The sequence below is a fragment of the Hyperolius riggenbachi genome, chromosome 4 (assembly GCF_040937935.1).
Source record: "Hyperolius riggenbachi isolate aHypRig1 chromosome 4, aHypRig1.pri, whole genome shotgun sequence".
Classification (NCBI taxonomy): Eukaryota; Metazoa; Chordata; class Amphibia; order Anura; family Hyperoliidae; genus Hyperolius; species Hyperolius riggenbachi.
The window spans coordinates 165003259-165025641 of record NC_090649.1 but is presented as its reverse complement, the minus strand read 5'-3'; the positions used below and the strand labels follow the sequence as shown (position 1 = coordinate 165025641).

The following is a 22383-nucleotide window of genomic DNA, read 5'->3' as shown; positions in this document are numbered from 1 at the left end:
ATTTCCTGGGCACAGCCTGGGGCACAATACTTGGATGGAAGCACTGACAAGCCTATATTATTAGTACACCTCTCCTCATTAGAATGTCTCTATACCTTGCCTCATAATAAGAATCCCAACCCCAAAAGCTCATAGCGCTGTGATCCTTGCAACCCTTTCAGTGTCTGTGAGGTTTGCTTTAACTCACCATAGGAGATAGAGGAGTGTCAAGGCTTGTTTCGGTTTTGCTGTCATCAGCGTCACTGTCCTTGTCACTCCCACTGTCATTTACAAAACAGATCTGCAGGTTCATCCCACTTTGGAGCCTGAAAAGGAAAAAAAATCAGGGAATTGAGTGGTGTGTTTAAAACCCATCTATGATCCCATGCAAGCAAAATGTATCTGTCGTTGCAAAGTGGTTAAATTCCTCAGAGAGTTCTCTGCCTTGAGGTGCTATTTTGAACTTACAGTGACCAGTATAAGAGAGTGTGAGAGCGATGACACCAAATTTAACACTCTTGCTCCTCATTCACACCTGAGACCTTGTAACACTGCTGAGTAACATGACGCCGGGAGGGAAAAGGTCTAATTGGGCACCAATTTTAACCTTCTTCACTTAAGCCCAATCTACACGATACGATTCTTTATACGATTCTATTTACGATCTGATTAAATCTGACATGTCCGATCAGGATTCGATTCAATTCAATTCTATTTGCCATTGTAAAACAATGGCAAATCGAATTGAATCGAATCGAATCCTGATCGGATTAAAACAATGGCAAATCGAATTGAATCGAATCCTGATCGGACATGTCGGATTTAATCGGATCGTAAATAGAATCGTAATCGATTCGTATAAAGAATCGTATCGTGTAGATTAGGCTTTAGGGGTGTACTCACTTTTATTTACATCGATTTAGACATTAATGGCTGTGTGCGGAAGTTATTTTGATTGACAGCAAATTTATACTGTCATACAAGCTGTAGTCAGACTACTTAACGTATCGATGTGCCAAATCTTCAGTGCTGTCACATGAAAAGCTATACTGTAATAAATGATTTACCAAAATGTGAGAGGTGTACTCAGTTTTGTGAGATACCTGCACCAGATATGACCCAGTAGGAACAGGGAAGTGGGACATAAAGGAAGCAGGGATCTGACATCTCATTTGTAGTTAGGATTCTGCAGATTTACTCAGCTGCTTTGAACTGATATTGACCTTCAGCATGGAAACCCCCGGAGCTAAATAACAAGCAAATACAGCCTTAATTTTGTATATTGGTAATGATGTCCCCAGTGATGACCTAAATTAAGCACTTGATTTTTTATCTTTTTAGAAACTTGCTCTTTTTTTCCCATGTGAGAATCCAGTTGATGGTATGGTAATTACACAATAGCAATTTACAATGTGTGCAACACAATCATGCCACTGTTCTGAGCCTGAATGATCACTAATTACAACTGCTAAAGCCAACATTACATGTTTAAATGAGAATAAATTATACTTAAAAAATATTCTGCATCTCCATTTTTATAGTAAATTACAATCTGTGGCTGTGAGCCAGGGCAGTGTGGGATGTTGTAATAACGACAGCTGCCAAGTTATTTCTCAGGATTGTACGTACGTCAATAGCAGCACCACAGCATGGCACATAATAACTGCCTAATACTCAGGTTTTCTTTTAGCTGAATCTAAGAAAAGGTTTAGTGAGCTTGTGACGTATGAAGCTCATAAGAGATGCATCAGCACGAACCTACAGAGGATCACAGAGTCTACAGATCCACATGTAAAGGGAAGGTTGGCAACAAATGAAACATGGAACATTTGAGCCACCACCTTTTTAGGACCCAGCCCCACTGACAACAAATAGAGGAATTCAAAAAGAGAGAATTGAAAGAAAGGCGTTGAGGATATGAGGAGTGAACCTAATTGGGTTTCTCTCTGTTGAGGGTTCCCATTGACCAGGCATCCATTTAGTTAAAAACCACAGCTGTGACTGTGGGCAAAGGGAAGGAAGCCCTAGCAAAAATGCATTTTTGACTCTTCCACCAGGATTTCCCATTGGTCTTTTGATCCAATGGGTATCCTCCTCAGGACAAATTCTCATGGTCCAGATCAATGGACTAATTCGGAGCCCCAGCATAAGATTTATAGATCTTTTTTATTTTATTTCATACAAAATGTGTAGCTATTTACTATAAATAGGTAATAGGTCAAAATACCTCCTTTCCCTTTTTATCTTGTGGGGAATGGGGGAGGGGAAGCCAGACATCTGGGGGGATGGCTCGTGTTATTGTAGCAGACTCTCACATTTCATTATTAGATGCCCCAGGGCTTACCTCCTCATGCATGTGGGTAGTTACTTCCATCTTTCTACCTTCTCCAGCACAAGGTGAGGATGAGTCCCTTGTCCCTGGCATAGACAAGTGCACTTTGCAAAGAGTGAGTGAAAACCCCTCTTGCCGACTTCCCCAATGTCATGAACCATGGGGACTGGTCTTGTTTAGGCGGCAGAGCCCTGTTACTGGAAGCTCATCAGCACTTTCAATACCAGCTTAGAGGCTGGCAATGGGGTGGTGGTGCCAAGGCATTCATGACAGAAACTAAGACTGGGTCCCTCAGGTAACAGTTCACAGTCAAAATTTGTATAGACACATCACTAGCCTGTAGGCTAGCAATGAATTCTGTTGCTATGGAGGAAGGCAGAAGGGTGATGTGTGGCACCTGACAGAGCAGTATGGAGTGGGAGGGGTAATGAGGGAGAGCAATGGACTCAGAGGCAACTTGGATGAGATGATCTGGCAGTCCAGATCTCTTCCAACACATCAGGAGCATCAGCAGCTGCCATACACAGGTTTTATGGTTTTAGTCTTGCCCTGATGCTGTTTCTGGACAGTAAAGATCCCGTACTGGCACACCTCCCATGTACTTCCATGGTTAGCTTCTTTTTAATATTACACAAATGCATTTCACCTCAATAGTAGTGAGAGGCACTAGCAGACAATGTAATGAAACCCGGCACTTGCATTCCCCTTTCGGACTGAACTTGCTCGTGAGGCCTTGTCTTGGCAGTCAGAAATCTATTCCACTAGCACTGTTCATGTCCAATTGTCCGGTAATCTTTTTAATTTCCGTCCTAGTCTGACAGACATCTATCGCCTTCTTTAGAAAATGAGCTTCTTTTATGCTGTCAATGATTGACACATCTATGTTTTATGTACCATGAAGTCTGACAAACATGCAGGGTTAGGAGAATGTTCCCTTGGAGATACTCTGGATGGAATTTTTAATAGGAGGTTTGCCTTCTCCATACTGTTACCAATGCTATCATCACTGGGCAGAGCAATCCATTGTATGAGTGTCCCTCCCAAACACTTCTGTAACGGCAGCTGGAGCAAATGATAAACTATGCTCATGGCAGTGTAAAAACACTTTGATTTATAATTAAAACTGCAGAATCTCTAAATATTCTCGTGACATCAGCTGCTCAATTACAAATGTGATGTTTAGTTTCTCCGCTAACATGACCAAAAATCACCCAACCGATCACAGAGTCACACCACTACAATGAGTAACGGTGACGTAAACCACATGGCAAAGTATAGCTGATTATCACATACATGACCGTCTGCTGTGAGGCTAGATGGCAGAAATCTGTCAGAAAAACACTTCAGAACTTCTCATAGACTAATCTGACTAAAATAAAATAAAAAAAATCCTATTTTGTATTCTATTATAAAATACACTTCAGGATAAGTAATATTCCCACTGGGGAGAAAGTCAAATTTATCTCCCATTTAATTCACAGCTCCAGTATGTAATCCCAAAGATTTCATTATAATCCAATTAGGAAGGATGAGTGTGTTATTAAATTATTCTGGAAGAAGCAGAGGTGGATCTACGCAGAGGTAGTAACATATCTGTGTTGCCAGAACCGCTGCCAATATCTGTCCTCAAACTGCTACTTCTGGAAGCAGATTTACAAACTCCAACACGATTGGACAGATTTTATCCCAGGTAAATTCACAGTGCCAGCAAGATAGGATGATTTTCACTCTTCTCCTCTCCCTGTGCAGTCATGTTCACGTTCACCCATACTCTGCATGCAAGTGAGACTACAGAAGTGGGTGCTGGAAAATTGCCAGTAGTAGAATCTCCTATTTCACAGTGCTAATTTAGATAGTAACATTTACCAATATTTTAATTTTACTGCTATTTTACTACAGCTAAACTTAAACCTAAACCTATTCTCACACAGAACCCTCCCATGCATAATGTTGATGCCCAACCCTAACCAACCCCCCTGCTGATGCCTTAGACTACACCCCCCTCCCCCGAACCATAAAACCCACCTCCCTGATGCCTAACCTTAACCAAGCCCCCCACCCACTTCCTGATGCCTATCCTTAACCAAGCCCCCCCACTTCCCTGCAAACAAGCTTCTTAATGGCTAACCTTAACCTCTTAAGGACCGTAGGCTTACACCCCCCTAGTGACCAGGATATTTTTTACAACACAGGGCTGTGCAGCTTTGTCAGGTTGCTGCACAGCCGTACAACTAAGCACACAAATTAAACTCCCCCCCCCTTTTCTGTCCACCAACAGAGCTTTCTGTTGGTGGGCTCTGATCACTGCAGGGCTTTGTTTTTTTTATTTATTCATTTATTTTTCAATCACAGCGATCAGCACTCATAGGCATCAGCCTACGAGAGCCAATCGCTCTCTGAGTCTCCCAAGGGGACAGCCCAACGTCACTGCTGTCCCCAGTACAGCGCTGCCATAGATCGCAGCACTGTACAGTGTAAATAGACGGCAATCGCCGCTGGGAGACTGAAGATGGAGTGGAGCTCCGTCACTCAAGCGGGGATGGGTGATCCCCAGCAAAACATTTCCCCAGGACTTTATGCCAATTGGTGTTAGGCGGTCCCGGGGGAGCTGCAGCGTTCACGTCAATTGGCATGAGGTGATCGTTTAGTGGTTAAACTTTGCCCCCTAACCCCCCCCCGCCCCCACCCCCTCCAGTGCCGCAGAGGTTTGGGTGCCGCCACAGGCACCCATACAAATATCAATTCCAGGTGGAAATTTGCACCTGTGCTGCTATGCAAATTGCAGCTACAAATAACGGGCGTATATGCCGGACAAACTTTTGCGGCACCTTCATCACCCAAATTTGCTGCTTCCCTTCTACAGACAGACACATAACTGCACCAATGGGATCAGTAATGTCTCCTGTTGAAGCACACCTGTATATGTAGGAGGTGGAAAGAAGAACTCTTCTGAATACACTCATGGGAAGGGCCAGTAATCACTGGTTCTGGTATGGGGATGATACATAGGTGTAAATCAAACCAAGCACATCCATTTATCAAACAACGTTTAGAGTAAAATAATCAAGTTAATATGGAAAAACAAATTGGCGTTCTTGGACTGTGCGTTATGGTACCCATACATGGTACAATTGTTTTCATACAATCTTACCATTTCTATGTAATATAAGGGTAAATTAAGTGAGTATACTCAAAGGATAATTTCAGCAGTTCCCTTATATTACATAGAAATGGTAAGATTGGATTAAAAAATTGTACCATGTATGGGCACCATTACACATCAAAAAGGGAGGATATTTAGGCACTAAAGTCTAAAGGAATTCTACCTACACCGACCAATACCTCCTATCACCCAGTAGAACACAAGCTGAGTGATGGGAGATACAATGCATAGATATGGGAGGTACTACATAAAAGTGTGTAGCTACCCATACTGAGCCTCATGTAAAAACAGCAGCAATGCCAAAAGAAAGCTTCAGACCAAGAAATATAGGAGAAAACATGGTCTGCATAGCCAGAATGTCAACCAACCTCATTATATACCTATTTTCTTTAAACACAGCAACACAAGGAGGCAGAAATGTGTACTTACTGGAGGATAAAACATCCATTGATATAGATATGAAATACTATGAGCAGATTGTATAGGTAAACCCTCATGTTACATGGAGGTGGTAAAATTGGTCAGTGATTGGCCAATCATATTTGAAAGTGTATACTGGGATTAAGACAGGCCTAAGGGTGCATACACACATTCAATTTCAATTGGCCAATGACTGGTCAATTTTACAACTTCCATGCAGTATGAGAGCTTACCTACACAATCTCTTCATAGTACAGTATTCAAAATGTATCGGCCCTCATGCTACAAGGAGGTGGTAAAATTAGTCAGTGATTAGCCAATCAAAATTGGATGGGTGTATGCACCCTAAAGGTGACCACACACAATACAATAAAATGATCACATTTTAAAGCAATTCAATAAAAACGATCAACTGTACAGAAAAATCAAAAGCTTTTTTCATTTATTCGAGAAATCCGAGCAAATTTCCCGTTTTTCTTCGATAAAAGAAGACCGGGAGTGTTGAATTTTTCTGATCAATTTTTATGAAAATTGTATGGTGTAGGATTGTCAATTTCTTGATTTACAGACTCAAGCAATTTTTTTTTAGAGTTTGAATCATTTTTTTTTCATAATTGGGGAAAAATGAGTGGTACATGGGTCAGATTTTTTAAATGTCACAATCAGTCAGAAAAATGTATTGCAATTCTTGAATTGAAAAGATATTGAAAAAGATATTTAAAGCCTCATCTACAAGAGTAGATGAGGCTGCAATCCGGCGGCTCAATTAGCTGCCGGATCACCTCTTCCGCGTCCCCGCGCGTGCCTGCCGCGTCCTCGCTCGCATGCTGGATTCGAGTCCCCGCTTATCTTCCGCTCGATTCCCTGCCATTGTCCCCTCGCGGGGAGCGAGCAGGGAATCGGCGGTGGGGAGATCCGTCCTGTCGGATCTTATCAATCGAGCCGCATCAGCGGCTCGATTGATAAGGAACATCGCTGCCGCATCTACGCGTGTAGATGCGGCTTAAAAAATTGTATGGTGTGTGGCCACCTTAAAGGACAACTGAAGTGAGAAGTATATGGAGGGTGCCATATTTATTTCCTTTTAAACAATACCAGTTGCCTGGCAGCCCCGCTAAACTCTCTGGCTGCAGTAATGTCTGCATCACACACCTGAAACAAGCATGCAGCTAATCATGTCAGATCTGACAATAATGTCAGAAACACCTGATCTGCTGCATGCTTGTTCAGAGCCTTTGGCTAAAAGAATAAGAGGCAGAGGATCAGCAAAAGAATAAGAGTCAGAGGATAGTCGGGCAACTGTTATTGTTTAAAAGGAAATAAATATGGCAGCCTCCATATACAGGTCCTTCTCAAAAAATTAGCATATTGTGATAAAGTTCATTATTTTCTGTAATGTACTGATAAACATTAGACTTTCATATATTTTAGATTCAAATACACACAACTGAAGTAGTTCAAGCCTTTTATTGTTTTACTATTAATGATTTTGGCATACAGCTCATGAAAACCCCACATTCCTATCTCAAAAAATTAGCATATCATGAAAAGGTTTTCTAAATGAGCTATTAACCTAATCATCTGAATCAACTAATTAACTCTAAACACCTGCAAAAGATTCCTGAGGCTTTTAAAAACTCCCAGTCTGGTTCATTACTCAAAACCGCAATTATGGGTAAGACTGCCGACCTGACTGCTGCCCAGAAGGCCATCATTGACACCCTCAAGCAAGAGGGTAAGACACAGAAAGACATTTCTGAACGAATAGGCTGTTCCCAGAGTGCTGTATCAAGGCACCTCAGTTGGAAGTCTGTTTGAAGGAAAAAGTGTGGCAGAAAACGCTGCACAACGAGAAGAGGTAACCGGACCCTGAGGAAAATTGTGGAGAAGGACCGATTCCAGACTTTGGGGACCTGCGAAAGCAGTGGACTGAGTCTGGAGTAGAAACATCCAGAGCCACCGTGTACAGGCGTGTGCAGGAAATGGGCTACAGGTGCCGCATTCCACAGGTCAAGCCACTTTTGAACCAGAAAAAGCGGCAGAAGCGCCTGACCTGGGCTACAGAGAAGCAGCACTGGACTGTTGCTCAAGGGTCCAAAGTACTTTTTTCGGATGAAAGCAACTTTTGCATGTCATTCGGAAATCAAGGTTCCAGAGTCTGGAGGAAGACTGGGGAGAGGGAAATGCCAAAATGCCTGAAGTCCAGTGTCAAGTACCCACAGTTAGTGATGGTCCGGGGTGTCATGTCAGCTGCTGGTGTTGGTCCACTGTGTTTTATCAAGGGCAGGGTCAATGCAGCTAGCTATCAGGAGATTTTGGAGCACTTCATGCTTCCATCTGCTGAAAAGCTTTATGGAGATGAAGATGTCATTTTTCAGCACGACCTGGCACCTGCTCACAGTGCCAAAACCACTGGTAAATGGTTTACTGACCATGGTATTACTGTGCTCAATTGGCCTGCCAACTCTCCTGACCTGAACCCCATAGAGAATCTGTGGGATATTGTGAAAAGAAAGTTGAGAGACGCAAGACCCAACACTCTGGATGAGTTTAAGGCCGCTATCGAAGCATCCTGGGCCTCCATAACACCTGAGCAGTGCCACAGGCTGATTGCCTCCATGCCACGCCGCATTGAAACAGTCATTTCTGCAAAAGGTTCGTTTGTGGGGGCCGACTTATTTCTGCAAAAGGATTCCCGACCAAGTATTGAGTGCATAACTGAACATAATTATTTGAAGGTTGACTTTTTTTGTTTTAAAAACACTTTTCTTTTATTGGTCGGATGAAATATGCTAATTTTTTGAGATAGGAATTTTGGGTTTTCATGAGCTGTATGCCAAAATCATCAATATTAAAACAGTAAAAGGCTTGAACTACTTCAGTTCTGTGTAATGAATCTAAGATATACGAAAGTCTAATGTTTATCAGTACATTACAGAAAATAATGAACTTTGTCACAATATGCTAATTTTTTGAGAAGGACCTGTACCTCTTGTTACAGTTGTCCTTTAAGACTTTGTACACACTATACACATCAACCACTGACTAGTAATCGCATAACAGTGTCAAATTTTTATGACTGCTTTTTCAGCCTGTGAACTGACTTAAAGAGAAACTCCGACCAAGAATTGAACTTTATCCCAATCAGTAGCTGATACCCCCTTTTACATGAGAATCTAATCCTTTTCTCAAACAGACCATCAGGGGGCGCTGTATGACTGATATTGTGGTGAAACCCCTCCCACAAGAAGCTCTGAGTACGTACTCCTGGCAGTTTCCTGTTTGGGAACCTTGCTGCATTGTGGGAAATAGCTGTTTACAACTGTTTCCAACTGCCAAAAATGCATGCAGCAGCTACATCACCTGCCAACAGTAAAAATGTCACCATGTAATAAATGACAGAATGTAAATCAGGGAGAGGAAAGATTTTACAATGGGCAAACACGGACTAAATCATGTATACATAATTATTGTAAAAATGAAGCACTTTTTTTTATTACATTATTTTCACTGGAGTTCCTCTTTAAATCCCCCCTGCACCACATTTCCAATAACTGACAATCAAATAGCATGTAGTACAAACAATACAACAGAAAATTACTGGCAACTGTTTCACTGGGGAAAACTGATGAGAAGAGACACAAAACCAGATTAACAAAAAGCATAGACTTCACTGAACATACAGGGCAGCAGCTGTAAACAATTTGCAGCAATAATACATAAAAGCATACTGCAGTTGGCTGGAGGGATGATGAATTTTATAGATGTCTAGGACTGGACAGATCTGCAGTCCTAAGATTTGACTGAATGTAGAGTCACATTTCGCTGCTATTCTATTTGCAGGATTATTAACCCACTCAAGACTACTCAGCGGAGCTAACACAATTAAGTTAGGCTTGCACATTACTTGAGATGGCCACACACCCTAACATTTGTAATATTTTTTCTGCCGATTGATTTTAAATTTTGAAACTTCTGACCAACACACCACACACGTGTTCAGTTATTCACCAGTTATGATAAGACTGATTGAAAATTCAGAAAAAATTGCTTGAATTATCTATCCTACACCATTCAATTTTAGGAAAAATGTATCCAAATTTTCCACCACTCCTGATTGACTTATATCAGAAAAAACCCAGGAAATTCCATCTCCAGAAAATATAAAACCTTTGATTTTTCTGTACAACAGACACATGTAGTATTTTTTTTTTTCTCATATGAAATAAATTTCAGAACAGGGAGTTCCACAAACCCAGAAGATCACTGTTAAACTGGAACAGGAACAAAAACACTTGTAATTGTACATTAGACATGATTTTTATGACCTAAACAAGAATTATATTGTATATACCATAGTGATAGCATGGAATATTTTCCAGCAAAAAAATACATTTAGAAGCATATTTTACTCCACTGTCAGAAACTGACCTATAACCATTCACACAAAACTATGTCTGAACACTACTTATTATTACAGATAGTTAATGAGATGCATATTATTACAGCTTCAATGCAAATGTATTGCAAATTGTTTGCAGGTTGGGATAGAGCCAATCAAAATGATCAGGAAGTGCATTTTATTGGCCCAATTCCAAGCTTCCTACAATTTGCATGCAAGCCAAAATTTTGAGTACCGGTATCTCATTGACCCTCTATACTGGCAATATGGCCCTTGTCTAAACTGCAGGGAAAGAAGTGAGGGAAAAGTTATCCAACACGATGCTGCCAGGCCAGCCATAAAGCAGGGGATGCATTATATTCTGGAATATCCTCAGTTCTTGTACCCCAACATGGCTGCCAAGTTGGCTACACAGATCAAGTGGAGGAAAACCGATGACCGACAACAGCATAATACTACACACTTCAGGCTCAGGCAGCCCTTTGCTCACAACTGTATGACAGTGGTAAACAGTGCTTAATCAATATGACATACCTGGAAGATAGACTGGGCTTCCCGCTTTTGCTACAGCTTGTGTAGAGTCCAGGGCCATCATCGAAAAAACTCCCAAGTGCCAATTTTTGCCTGATGGATTCTCTTTCATTTTTCTGAGCCTGAAACATCAATGATTAAAATGTCAGAGGTCACTCAAATCTAGGCTTCTTTCGACATGACATGCCTAATTGTAAAAGTTTAAAAACATTACATTTCTTTTTTTATACCCAGAAATCCAAAAATAAAAGAAACAAATAGTCAACAGCAAAGAAATCACAAACATTTTAATAAACATATTTTGTGCATTAATGTCAGTTTAAGCTACTTTATTCCCCCCCCCCCCCCCCCCCTCATTCTGACATACACAGGCTTGCGCTGCAAAAGGGCCAATAATGCTCCAAGTCCACACTAATTGCTATGGACAGCAGATTAAAACAAATAAAAGCTATTATTCCCCCCAAAACAGTGATGTGATGACACATATGCCCCCACTGGAACTTAATGTAGACATAGAAAGTAGACAGGGGCCAATACGCTCGCTCTACATGATACAATCTGCTATGCAATACAAACAAAACAAAATGGCTGGAGGACCAGCTCCTCTGTGTTATCCTTAGAGAGACTGTTATCTGGGTAATGTGATATGAAGGGAGCTGGAAATGACAGTAGGGACACTATGAAAATATGAAGTGAACACCATGGGCTTGATTCACAAAGCGGTGCTAACAGTTAGCATGCTGGTGAAAAGCCCTTTATCACGCCTAAATTCAGTTTAGGCGTGCTAAGTTTAGGCGTGCTAAATGTAGGCGTGATAACTATAGCACCAATTGGGTTAGCACCGCAGTGCACAGCTGATCAAAAGTTTTGCGCTAGCAAAGTCTGGTGCACTTCGCATAGAGTTTAATGGCGCTGCTTTGCATGCGGGACTTTGCGTGCGATCTAAACTTATCTAAATTTATCACGCCTAAACTTATCACACCTAAACTTATCACGCCTAAACTGGCTTTTCACCAGCGTGGTGCAATGGTTATCACGCCTAAAGTCTCTAACTGGATCAGCACCGCTTCGTGAATCGAGCCCCATGTGTGCTGAATCCTACATGTTTCACACTCTTAGAGGGCTTCGCCAGGAGTAAACATTACAAAGTAAAGACACATAAACACAACATCACATCATGGTGTTGGCAGTCCAAGTTTGAGCCATATAAACAAGCTTATTTAAAGAGAACCCGAGGTGGGTTTGAAGAATATTATCTGCATACAGAGGCTGGATCTGCCTATACAGCCCAGCCTCTGTTGCTATCCCAAACCCCCCTAAGCTCCCCCTGCACTCTGCAATCCCTTATAAATCACAGCCACGTTGCTGACAAACAGCTTGTCAGAGCTGGCTGTGTTTATCTCTATAGTGTCAGTCTGCTGCTCTCCCCGCCTCCTGCAGAACTCCAGTCCCCGACTGCATCCCTTCCCTCCCTGCTGATTGGAGGGAAGGGATGGGGGCAGGGACCGGAGCTATGCAGGAGGCGGGGGAGCAGCTGAGACTGACACTACAGATGTAAACACAGCCTCAAAGCATTGCTGTGATTTATGAGGGATTGCAGAGTGCAGGGGGACCTTAGGGGGGTTTGGGATAGCAACAGAGGCTGGGCTGTATAGGCAGATCCAGCCTCTGTATGCAGATAACATTCTTTAAACACACCTCGGGTTCTCTTTAATAGATGGAATGGGATAAGTTTAGCGCCTTTAGCCTTCATACTAGATGCCCACTTTCTCTCTGATGACACTGTACCGCCAGCACACAGAAAACAAAACCCTTTGCTAGCCCAGTGCCAGATCCCTTCACTTCTTGAACTTTGGTATGTGAAGTCTGTATAGAATTGCTGCTGTCTAAGACGTTCCTGCCCATGTGTCTGACCTAGGTTTGATAAATCGTAAGTGCTTCACAGTTGTATTCTAGAAATACATGTGAACACAAAGATCTCCAACATCTTCTTTCCATCACTTCTTTAGTTATACAGAGTGGTCAGTTTTTTTTTTATTAGTTTCTGTATCTTTCAATGATACAGTCTCAATTGTAAAAGCTTACCAAATCTAGGTGGAAGAAGGCTAAACAGAGTGAATATACTTTGAATGGATACTTAGAGGTGATACGATTACGCAATTAAGATTGTATCATTAGTGGGCACCTTAAGACACCTGTTGCTATGCCAAGTCTACTGTGACACCTAAAGGGGCCCATACATCTAACGATTTTCCCAACCAATATACAGCAGATTCGATCACTGTGATCGAATCTGCTGTAAAATCGTTGCGCAAACGCTGACAGAACGATTGTTTTCCATCCGAAATCAATTGTTCCCATCGATTCCCGTCGAGCCGTCCGTGCGGAAGATTTTGCTCCATCGCCGGCAGGTCGGGAGTGCGTCGATAGCAGCGTTTGAATGCCCAACGACCGACGCTAGCGGCAATACATTACCTGCTCCACCGGCACGAGTCCCCTGGTCTCCGCTGTCTTCTTCTCCGCTGGGCTCTGAATTCGATCTGGCTTCACTTCCTGTCCCGGCAGGAAGTTTAAACAGTAGAGCGCCCTCTACTGTTTAAACTTTCCCCGGCAGGAAGTTCAGTAAAGCTGGAGCCGAGCGTGGAGAAGACAGCGGAGACCGGGGGACTTGCGCGGCCGGATCAGGTAATGTATGAGGGGGGGGGGGGGGGGCGGCAGCTTCACAGATGGTGAATCGATTTCGTGCTGAAATCGAGTCACAATCTGTTTGCAGTAAGGGCAGCCATATGATCCCTCTCTAATCAGATTCGATCAGAGAAGGATCTATCTGTTGGTCGATCTGATGGCAAATCGACCAGTGTATGGCCACCTTAAGAAAGTAAAGGGAATATCTCCAACTGGTAAAAATCAGAAAACAGAGGGGCGTTTGATCAATTAACTTTTTCTCCTAGGAGATAATTTTTCATCTGCTCTATTAAATAATTTGTCAGCACTTTGGAATTGAAAAATTACCAAGAAAGTAGGTTGAAAACAAATAAAATTTCATCTTGAGTATTTCCTTGCTTGCTGGTGGTTTAAAAAGAACCCGAGGTGAGAGAATTATTGTGGCTGACATATTTATTTCCTTCTAAACAATGCACATTGCCTGGCTGCCCTGCTGATCCTCTGCCTCTAATACTTTTAGCCGCAGACCCGGAACAAGCATGCAGGTTCGATTTTTCTGACAAAAAAAATCTGACAAGATTAGCTGCATGCTTGTTTCAGGTGTGTGATTCAGACACTACTGACCTGAAAGATCAGCAGGGCTGCCAGACAACTGGTATGCTTAGAAGGAATTAAAAAGACATTTTATTCATGAGGTATGAACATATCACCTTGGTGAAAACTCGTGAGAAAAAAAAGTGAATTAAACAGGAACCACGGAGATGGAGAGCTCCATGACTTCCCTACAATGCTAAATGTACTGCCATCTCTGTCTCTACTGGAGACATTCATTTATCTTCCTATTTCTGACGACACCATGAGGTAAACTGTGCCTCACCCCTAATGGACATACAATACAAATAAATACCGTATTACTAGCTGTAGTCCCATTTTTCCTTGATAGAAGAGGTTTAAATGAAAGCTTTTTTTTATTAATTCCAGTAAGTATCCTTTTCTGAGGGTGGTTTAATTTGATATATCCTGACACACACTAGTACACAGGATAAGTCACTTCATACAATTAAAGGGACGGGCTGTAATCTTGTGTAAGAAGATTATCTACAACCCATGGACCATAATCTACAACAACTTGCCTGCCATATTTCTGAAAGGGATAAATCACCAGAACAGAACACCTTTAATAGAGCCAGCAAGTCAAACATTTCCTCATAAAAGAAATTAAACTGATTAAATTAGAACATCCAAATGTCTCACTGAACATACAGACTGTCAGCAAAAGAATAAGCTCCTTAGCCAGTTACATCTGGCTACACGTTGTCTGGTTTCCAGCGATCATATAATCCGTGTGCAGCGAAAGCTCCTGTGTGTGCGGCTTTGTTACCACTATGCCCTGCACTTCCATGTAACCCTCTATAATCCACTCCAACAGACCAGCCACGTCCCCTGTCTGGGCCAGAGGTATGCTGCGAGACTGGTGTCACAGTCCCTACAGTCTCCAATCACAGATAACAAGGAATAATATATATATATATATATATATTTACCAGCATTTCAAGGGAATCTGAAGTGAATATGAACCTATGAGATAATGATTTGTATGTGTAGTACAGCTAAGAAATAGAGTAACCAAGCAGCTCGGGTGACCCAAAACCACTAGGAAACTATAAGGGGACTAAAAGAGACTGAAAAGCCCTCCTATTCCTATTAAAAAGCATTGCTTTTTAGTAATAGGAGGGCTTTTCAGTCTCCTAGGGCCTGAGCCCACTGCTGCATTTTTAAAAACGAATGCGTTTTCTAGCGTTTTTGAAATGCATTTTTATACGCTTTAATGTGTTTCTGGGCTTTTTAAAATGCTTAAAAAACGCATGCGTTTTTTAAAAACGCAGCAGTGCGCTCAGGCCTTTAGTCCCCTATACTTTCCTAGTGCTTTGCGTCACTCTGAGCTGCTTGGTTACTCTGTTGTACTGGTCCGAGTCCTATCCCATAGAGCCATATCAATCCCTGCCTTGCACTGAGGAGGAACGAAAGTCAAAACAGGCTGTTAGCATGTGAGGTTGATGTGGTTCTGTAAAATTTAAAGCTATAGGTTTTCTATATACCAGCGGTTCTGGATGGAAGCCTGGTTTCAGGGGCATAAAGAGATCATTTGCATACTCAATAGTGGTGCATTGTGGGTAACCACAGCTGTTCACTTAAAACTGAATTATAGCAAGTACCTACTGTTTTAAGAAGGAAAATCATACTAAGCTAAGAAATAGAACACTAGTAGCACACATGAGTCTCATATTATTTCAGGAAGAGTTAAGAAACTTCAGCTGCTATCTATGCAAAAGAGCTTCTCTGAGCTCTCCGACCCAACTTGGGTCAGTAATAGTGCTGTTTTCTGAAGCACTTATCTCAACCTGTCTCTCACTGTTTCTTGTTTGTTAAAGGTTTTACTACAGAAAGGGTCAATAGCTCTGCTCTGTTTCATAGTTTAAAATACAGAGTGTAGTGTGTAAACTTTGTAAATTTTAGAGAATGATGCAATGTTATTAAAAATAAAGCTATAAACTTAAAATAAACATGAGACTCTTTTCTTTGCTACTAACGTTCCATTAATTATCCGTTCTACACATACAATTAAGATCATAAGGTTTTTTTGCTTCAGTGTCACTTCCAGTGGTTGTATACATAAATGAAAGATAAGTTGGACAGTTTACATTTATTTCAGCAACTATATTTGAAATGATTAAAGAAACACAGAGAACAAACCACTAGAATGTATTTTCACGATAGATTTCAGCAATGTATAGAGAATTTCCACTGTTGCGTCAATGACATGTTTGTATTTTCCATGAAGTGTTTGGATTTCTACCATGAAAGGAAATAGGCCCCTGAATGGACAGTGCTGATTAGTTATGCTATTGTCCGTGTTTGCTATCAGCTCAGTCCACTTCTAGTTACGCCGCCAATCTCTTCCGCAGTGATACAAACAGCAATAGTACCTAAAAGCAGTTGTAACACCTCCCCATTCTAACAAAAGGGAAGCACTGTTTTTTCTAGTACTGTGGGGAAGTGTTAGGACACTCATGAGATTCTGGACCCATTTTGAATATTGTCAATGCTGTTTCTGCCTATTCTAATGATAGTCAATAAGAACAGAATAGAGGAATCCAAATCAGAAAACAAACAGCAGTAAAACTTGACAGATGTTCTAAACTGTCCTCATATTATCCAAATCTGAAATACCATATTCTGTTGGATGCAGTAGAGTAGACTGACAATAGAAAGGGAGGCGGACCGGTTCAAAAGGGCTCATGGACTGGCACTGGGCCGCGGAGCGGGTGGTTGGGGAGCCCTGGAGTATAGAACATGGCCACACAATAAAGAACATAGGAAAATTGCTGATACTCCAACATACATGTCCTCTGCAGGGATATCACTCTGAATGTAAGGAATGGAGCACCGAGGTTATGAGATCAATATGTGAAGGTCAGTGTTGTATAATGGTGACTCACCAATTATTCATACTTCTTGGAGTCACTGGCAGGAAGGTCACACAACCAGAGCTGCCAGATCTGCACTTTTGCTCCAGCCTTTATGTGTATTTTTCTCTAATTAAATGTTCAATTTATTTTATACCTTGGCTAATGCAACATTAGGTTGCCCTAATATAACAGAAGAAATGAGGCTCCAGGGTAGAAAAGGACCCTCTAGAGGGAATTTTGTGACATGGATTACCTAAAAGATAATGTGATAGCAGAGAGTTATCTAACATCTAGCATTTTACAGTACAGAATGTGTGGCCACACGGTCAATAAAGACCACAGGGAAATTGCTGATACTCCAACATACATGTCCACTGGAGGGATATCACTTTGAATGTAAGGAATGGAGCTCCGAGGTTATGGGATGAATGTGTGAAGGTATACTGGCTCAGGGAACTAATTGCAGTCAGTCTATTATATAGCAAGATTATATAATTCAATTATCTTAAAGAGACTCTGTAACAAAAATAAGTTCCCCTGGTAGGTACTCACCTCGGTAGGGGGAAGCCTCTGGATCCTATCGAGGCATCCCCCGTCCTCCTCCTGTGTCCCGCGGCGGTCTCGCTGTAGCCCACGGAACACACAGCCGACAATTTGTCAGGCTGTGCAATATTTATCTTTTGTGGCTCCAGCGGGGGCGCTGTTACGGCTCTCCGCTCGGAAATAGCCGATCTCTGTTGGGTCCTCGCTACTACGCAGACGCAGGAGACTTGGGCCTGCGCAGTAGAGCGGACCGAAAGATATCGGCTATTTCCGGCTATCCCCTAGTGGAGAGCCAATACTGCACCTGCGCTGGAGCTGGGAAGGTAAATATTTACATCCCCGCTGTTCGGGGAGCTTTATCGCCGCCGCCGTGGAACACCTGAGGTGAGTAGCCCCCAGGGGAGGTTTTTTCGTTACAGATTTTCTTTAAAAAGCAAGTATTGTTTAGATAATTAAAGACAAGATAATACAAATAACATTTATACAGGTAGTCCCCGACTTACGAACGATTCGCCGATATGAACGGCATGGATTCTCTGTTTCCATGGGAACAAGTCAAAAACATTTTTTTTCAAATTGGACTTGTAGTTATTGAGAAAATCTATTTTAAAAAAAATCAAAGAAAATGGTTTTTAAACTTGTATAAATGGATACAAAGGGCTGAGGTGACACAGGGGGGCACTGGAGGCACAGGGGGGTACAGAGGAGGTACAGGGATGGCACAATGTTCCGACTTAAGAACAGATTCAGGTTAAGAACAAACCTGCAGTCCCTATCTCATTCGTTAACCGGGGACTACCTGTATTGCGCTTTTCTCCTGGTGGACTCAAAGCGCTTGAGCTGCAGCCACTAGGGCGCGCTCAGCAGTTAGTGTCAGGGAGTCATGCCCAAGGACTCCTAGCTGAATAGGTGCTGGCTCTCCTGAAAAGGAAGAGTCGAGATTTGAACCCAGGTCTCCTGTGTCCAAGGCAGAGCCCTTAATCAGTACACTATCTAACCATTAAATGCACAGCATGCCTAAACTCTTATAAAGTACTCCTAACAAGTATTTGTGAAGAAGTACCTGAGCTGATGTTAGCAAGGATCGAGGTAATTAATAAAAAGCTTTAATGCTTTACTATTGTTGAGAAAACACTAGTCTAGCTGTCTTATTAACTAGTAGCATACCAATTTTAGGTATAATGATACCTTTGGTTAAAGTAATAACTGTGCAAACACAGAGAAAAGGGTGTGCGAATGCGCACGCACACACGCACGCACGCACGCACACACACACACGCACACACACACACACACACGCTCACACACACACACACTCACACACACACACACACACACACACACGCTCACACACACACACGCTCACACACACACACACACACACACGCACGCACGCACGCACGCTCACACACACAAACACACACAAACAAACACACACACACACACACACACACACACACACACACACGCACACACACACACACACTCCGTTACCTCAACAGATGTTTCCACCAAGTGAAGGGAACTGATTTTCTGCAGAAGTTCATCCTTTGTTTGGCCGCTATGGTTCATTTTTAGCAGGATTCAGCCTTCCAGTATATTTCAACCTTGCCCATGATCCACTTTCAGCAGCAGCTACCTCAGTTATTTGTCTCAAAAGGTTTTGATTAGCTATCCTATCTGGGTGACAGCCCATGTGAAATTCTCCCAACTCAGGCCCACTGTGTTTGTTCTTCTCACATGCAAGTGAAGACATCTGTTACTTTGTGCTGCTCACATACATCTCTGCTTTTACGCACAGTAGCAGGCTCTGTCATACTCCCACCATCACCTGCCACACTTCAGCATGGAATGCAGCCTCTATCTGCTGATATGCTAGCTGGCTTTCCCTAATAAAGACAAAATGCTGCATCTGGATCCCTGACACCATTATATTTAGATCTAAAGGTAAGCAGTCAGTGACGTATTCTGGTAAAGAATGTGTAGTGTATCCCCCCCATGCTTTAAATCTGTATCGGGATGATGTATATAAAAAAAAAATCTATCAGAGGATACAGTATAATAAAGGGAGAACTGAAACCTGACTGAAGCAGACAATATGATACACATTAACAATGATCTGAATTATAATGAAATTATTATAGGGCTTTCCAACTCTACACTAACCTGAGAATCAATCCCATTGAGACTTGTACTGTACTAAACCCTGCGGATTAACTTTCCTCTATCTGACTGAAGTGTCTGAAATCTAATGTACATATCACTGTGCAACAAGCTTTACTGTCCCTCTGAGGAACTCAACACTATCGCTGAGGCAACATGGCTATTGCTAGAAATATATGCTTAGGTTGGCCACGCATCTTACTAAGAGGTTTACCATTTTGTAAAAAAAAAAAAAATAATCTTGTAAGTCCTGGTTCACACCGGACAGATCAAAAACTGATCTGTGTAAAAACTGATCCTCGTAAAAATGGATCTGTGAAACGGATCAGTTTTTAATGGGCATCAGGCCTTGATCAGTAAACCTTTGTTCCGTTAGCGCACCGTGAATGCAACGGGTCCGTCGAGCCGAAAAAAATTGCTCCCTCCCCAAACTTGTTCGACACAATGGGATGAATGGATCCGTTCCAAAAGAGAAATGTGAATGGAACCTATTGAGCAACATAGGATCTGTTCACCTCCGTTAGGATCAGTTCCGTTAGGGTCGGCTACACGGACCATTTTTATGCCAAAGTGAACTGGGCCTAAGGGTACAGAAGTAGTTACGTTTCTAAAGTCTGTTTTACTTTTGTATTACATTATTACCAGTTACCATAGATCCATAAAAATAAAAGAATAATTGTTTTACCTGTGCTCAACTAAACCAATAAAAACAGGCAGGATAAAACAACAAATTTAAGGGTTACTCCTACAGATCTTAGAAAAAAAAATCCCTAGACCAACATTCTGCTATTTTGGTTTAGAAATGGAAGTTTCAGGTTATATATTATTGTCTTGTTAAAACATCTAGTCTAGTTTGAGCTTTGAATTGCATCTGCTAGAAGCAGTCTGGAGGAGCATTGTGCACAGGGATAGCATCTCCAACCAGCCTTGTTTATTTTGGATCTATCCCAATTCCTAGATACAAAGTGGGATGGTCGAAATTGAGCAGGGCTTGGTATATATGTGGCGCAATTCTGTCCCCATACACAGCTCTAGGTGGAGAGAATACTATTGTACGTTTTATTCGTTCTTACTGAACAGAGCCCTTTTCATAGTTGCAGATCAAACCGCTTTCTTTTCTGTGTCCAGGAGCAGACATTAAAAAGAGCAACTTTCCACTTAATTTCTGAAAGGGCTATTTATATATAAGGTGATCATATCCCCTCTTAATTCTCCAGGCTGAATACATTCTGTTCACTTATCCTTTCCTCCTAAGTGAAGTCCCCCATGCACCTTATTAACTTAGATTCCCTTCAATGATGAACTGATGCCTTAAACTGAACTGAATGTTTAAGAGGAGGTTGTACTAATGCTTTGTGCAAAGGGAAAATTATGTCCTTTTCTGTAACACGAAAGGGGAGAATCTTGTTAGCGCTAGAATAGTAGGCTGTTACAGGGTTTATGAGCTCCAGGACACATAAATCTCTTTCTGCCGAGTCACCAAATGTTATCTGCCCCATCCCTCAAATTATATCCGTAAGTTTTTAGTTATATACACTGGACTTCGTTTACCATGTCTTTGTCCACTCTGAGCTTGTTAGTCTTGAGACAAAATGAATCTCCACTGAGAATACAGGTGCACTTCATCCAGACAGTCTAGGCCAGCATTTCTCAACCTTTCTACCTTGGAGGAACCCCTGCAAACAATTTTTGATCCCGAGGAACCCCTGCATTTATTTTGCAGGAGGCATGGTCTTTAAAAGTATGTGTGGCTGTTTATTTCACTACCCCCTATTACACTGCCACTCATTATACTGTCTCCTGAGCCCCCAATTTAGTGCTTCTTGTTACAGTACCACCTATTATAATGTGCTCAATTATACTTCCCCCACGATAGGGGAAAATGCCAAGGAACCCCTGCAGAGTAGTCAAGGAACCCAGGGGTTCCAGGGAACCCTGGTTGAGAAAGCCTGGTCTAGGCAGATGTGGGGTGCATTCTGTAATGCTGGGAATAAACCATACAATTTTCTGTTATGCTGGGGATACACGGTACGTTTCTGTACCGTGTATCGACCAGCTGATCCGGCCAGCTGATAATATTCAGCTGGCCCGATCAAGTCACTTGACTCCCGCCCGATCCTCGCCGGCAGACAATGGCAGGGAATCGAGCTCTGATTAGGAAGCGCCGGCGGGGATGAGTGGCAATCGATCTGCGGGGACGCGTGGACAAGCGGGGACGAGGCTGGGGTCGATCCGGCGGCTAATCGACCGACGCCGGATCGACCCGTGTATTCCCACCATTAGATTCTTCTGTTAGATTTTTCTGTTAGATTTTCTGTTAGAATGCATAATTAGATTATTTTCTGTAGAGAATGGTCATTATCTCTGGTGCATTGTCTTCTGGTCATCTCCTGCTGAGTAGAATCGGCAGATAGATGGTAAGATAGATATATTTCCAACATGTTGAACTTTATCTACCGTATCTGGCAGGTAAATCTAACAGAAAATTGCATGGTGTATTCCCAGCATTAGTGTGCACTGCACTTACATTCTCACTGCATGACAGCATTAAAGACAAACAGCTGTTTACAGTGAATACAATCGTAACAATACTAGCCTGCATATGTAAAGTGTAAAGCTGGCCATACACTGGGCCGATTCCCCGCCGATCGAAAGCAGATTCGATCACTGGGATCACTGTTTGCAGTAAAGGCAGCCATACGACCCCTCTCTGATC

The 22383-nt window shown here is 42.2% G+C and overlaps 1 protein-coding gene across 5 annotated transcripts in view; it reads right to left on the bottom strand.

The window, feature by feature from the left end:
* The window catches only part of SCHIP1 (schwannomin interacting protein 1), a 538791-nt gene that overhangs the window by 19020 nt on the left and 497388 nt on the right, over positions 1–22383 (bottom strand). For all 5 annotated transcript variants that reach the window (XM_068280922.1, XM_068280923.1, XM_068280924.1 and 2 more), the window contains 2 exons: positions 10831–10949; positions 188–305 (listed from right to left, as the gene is read on the bottom strand). In XM_068280922.1, coding sequence (XP_068137023.1) covers positions 188–305; positions 10831–10949 — 237 coding nt within the window. The remainder of the gene's footprint in view (positions 1–187; positions 306–10830; positions 10950–22383) is intronic.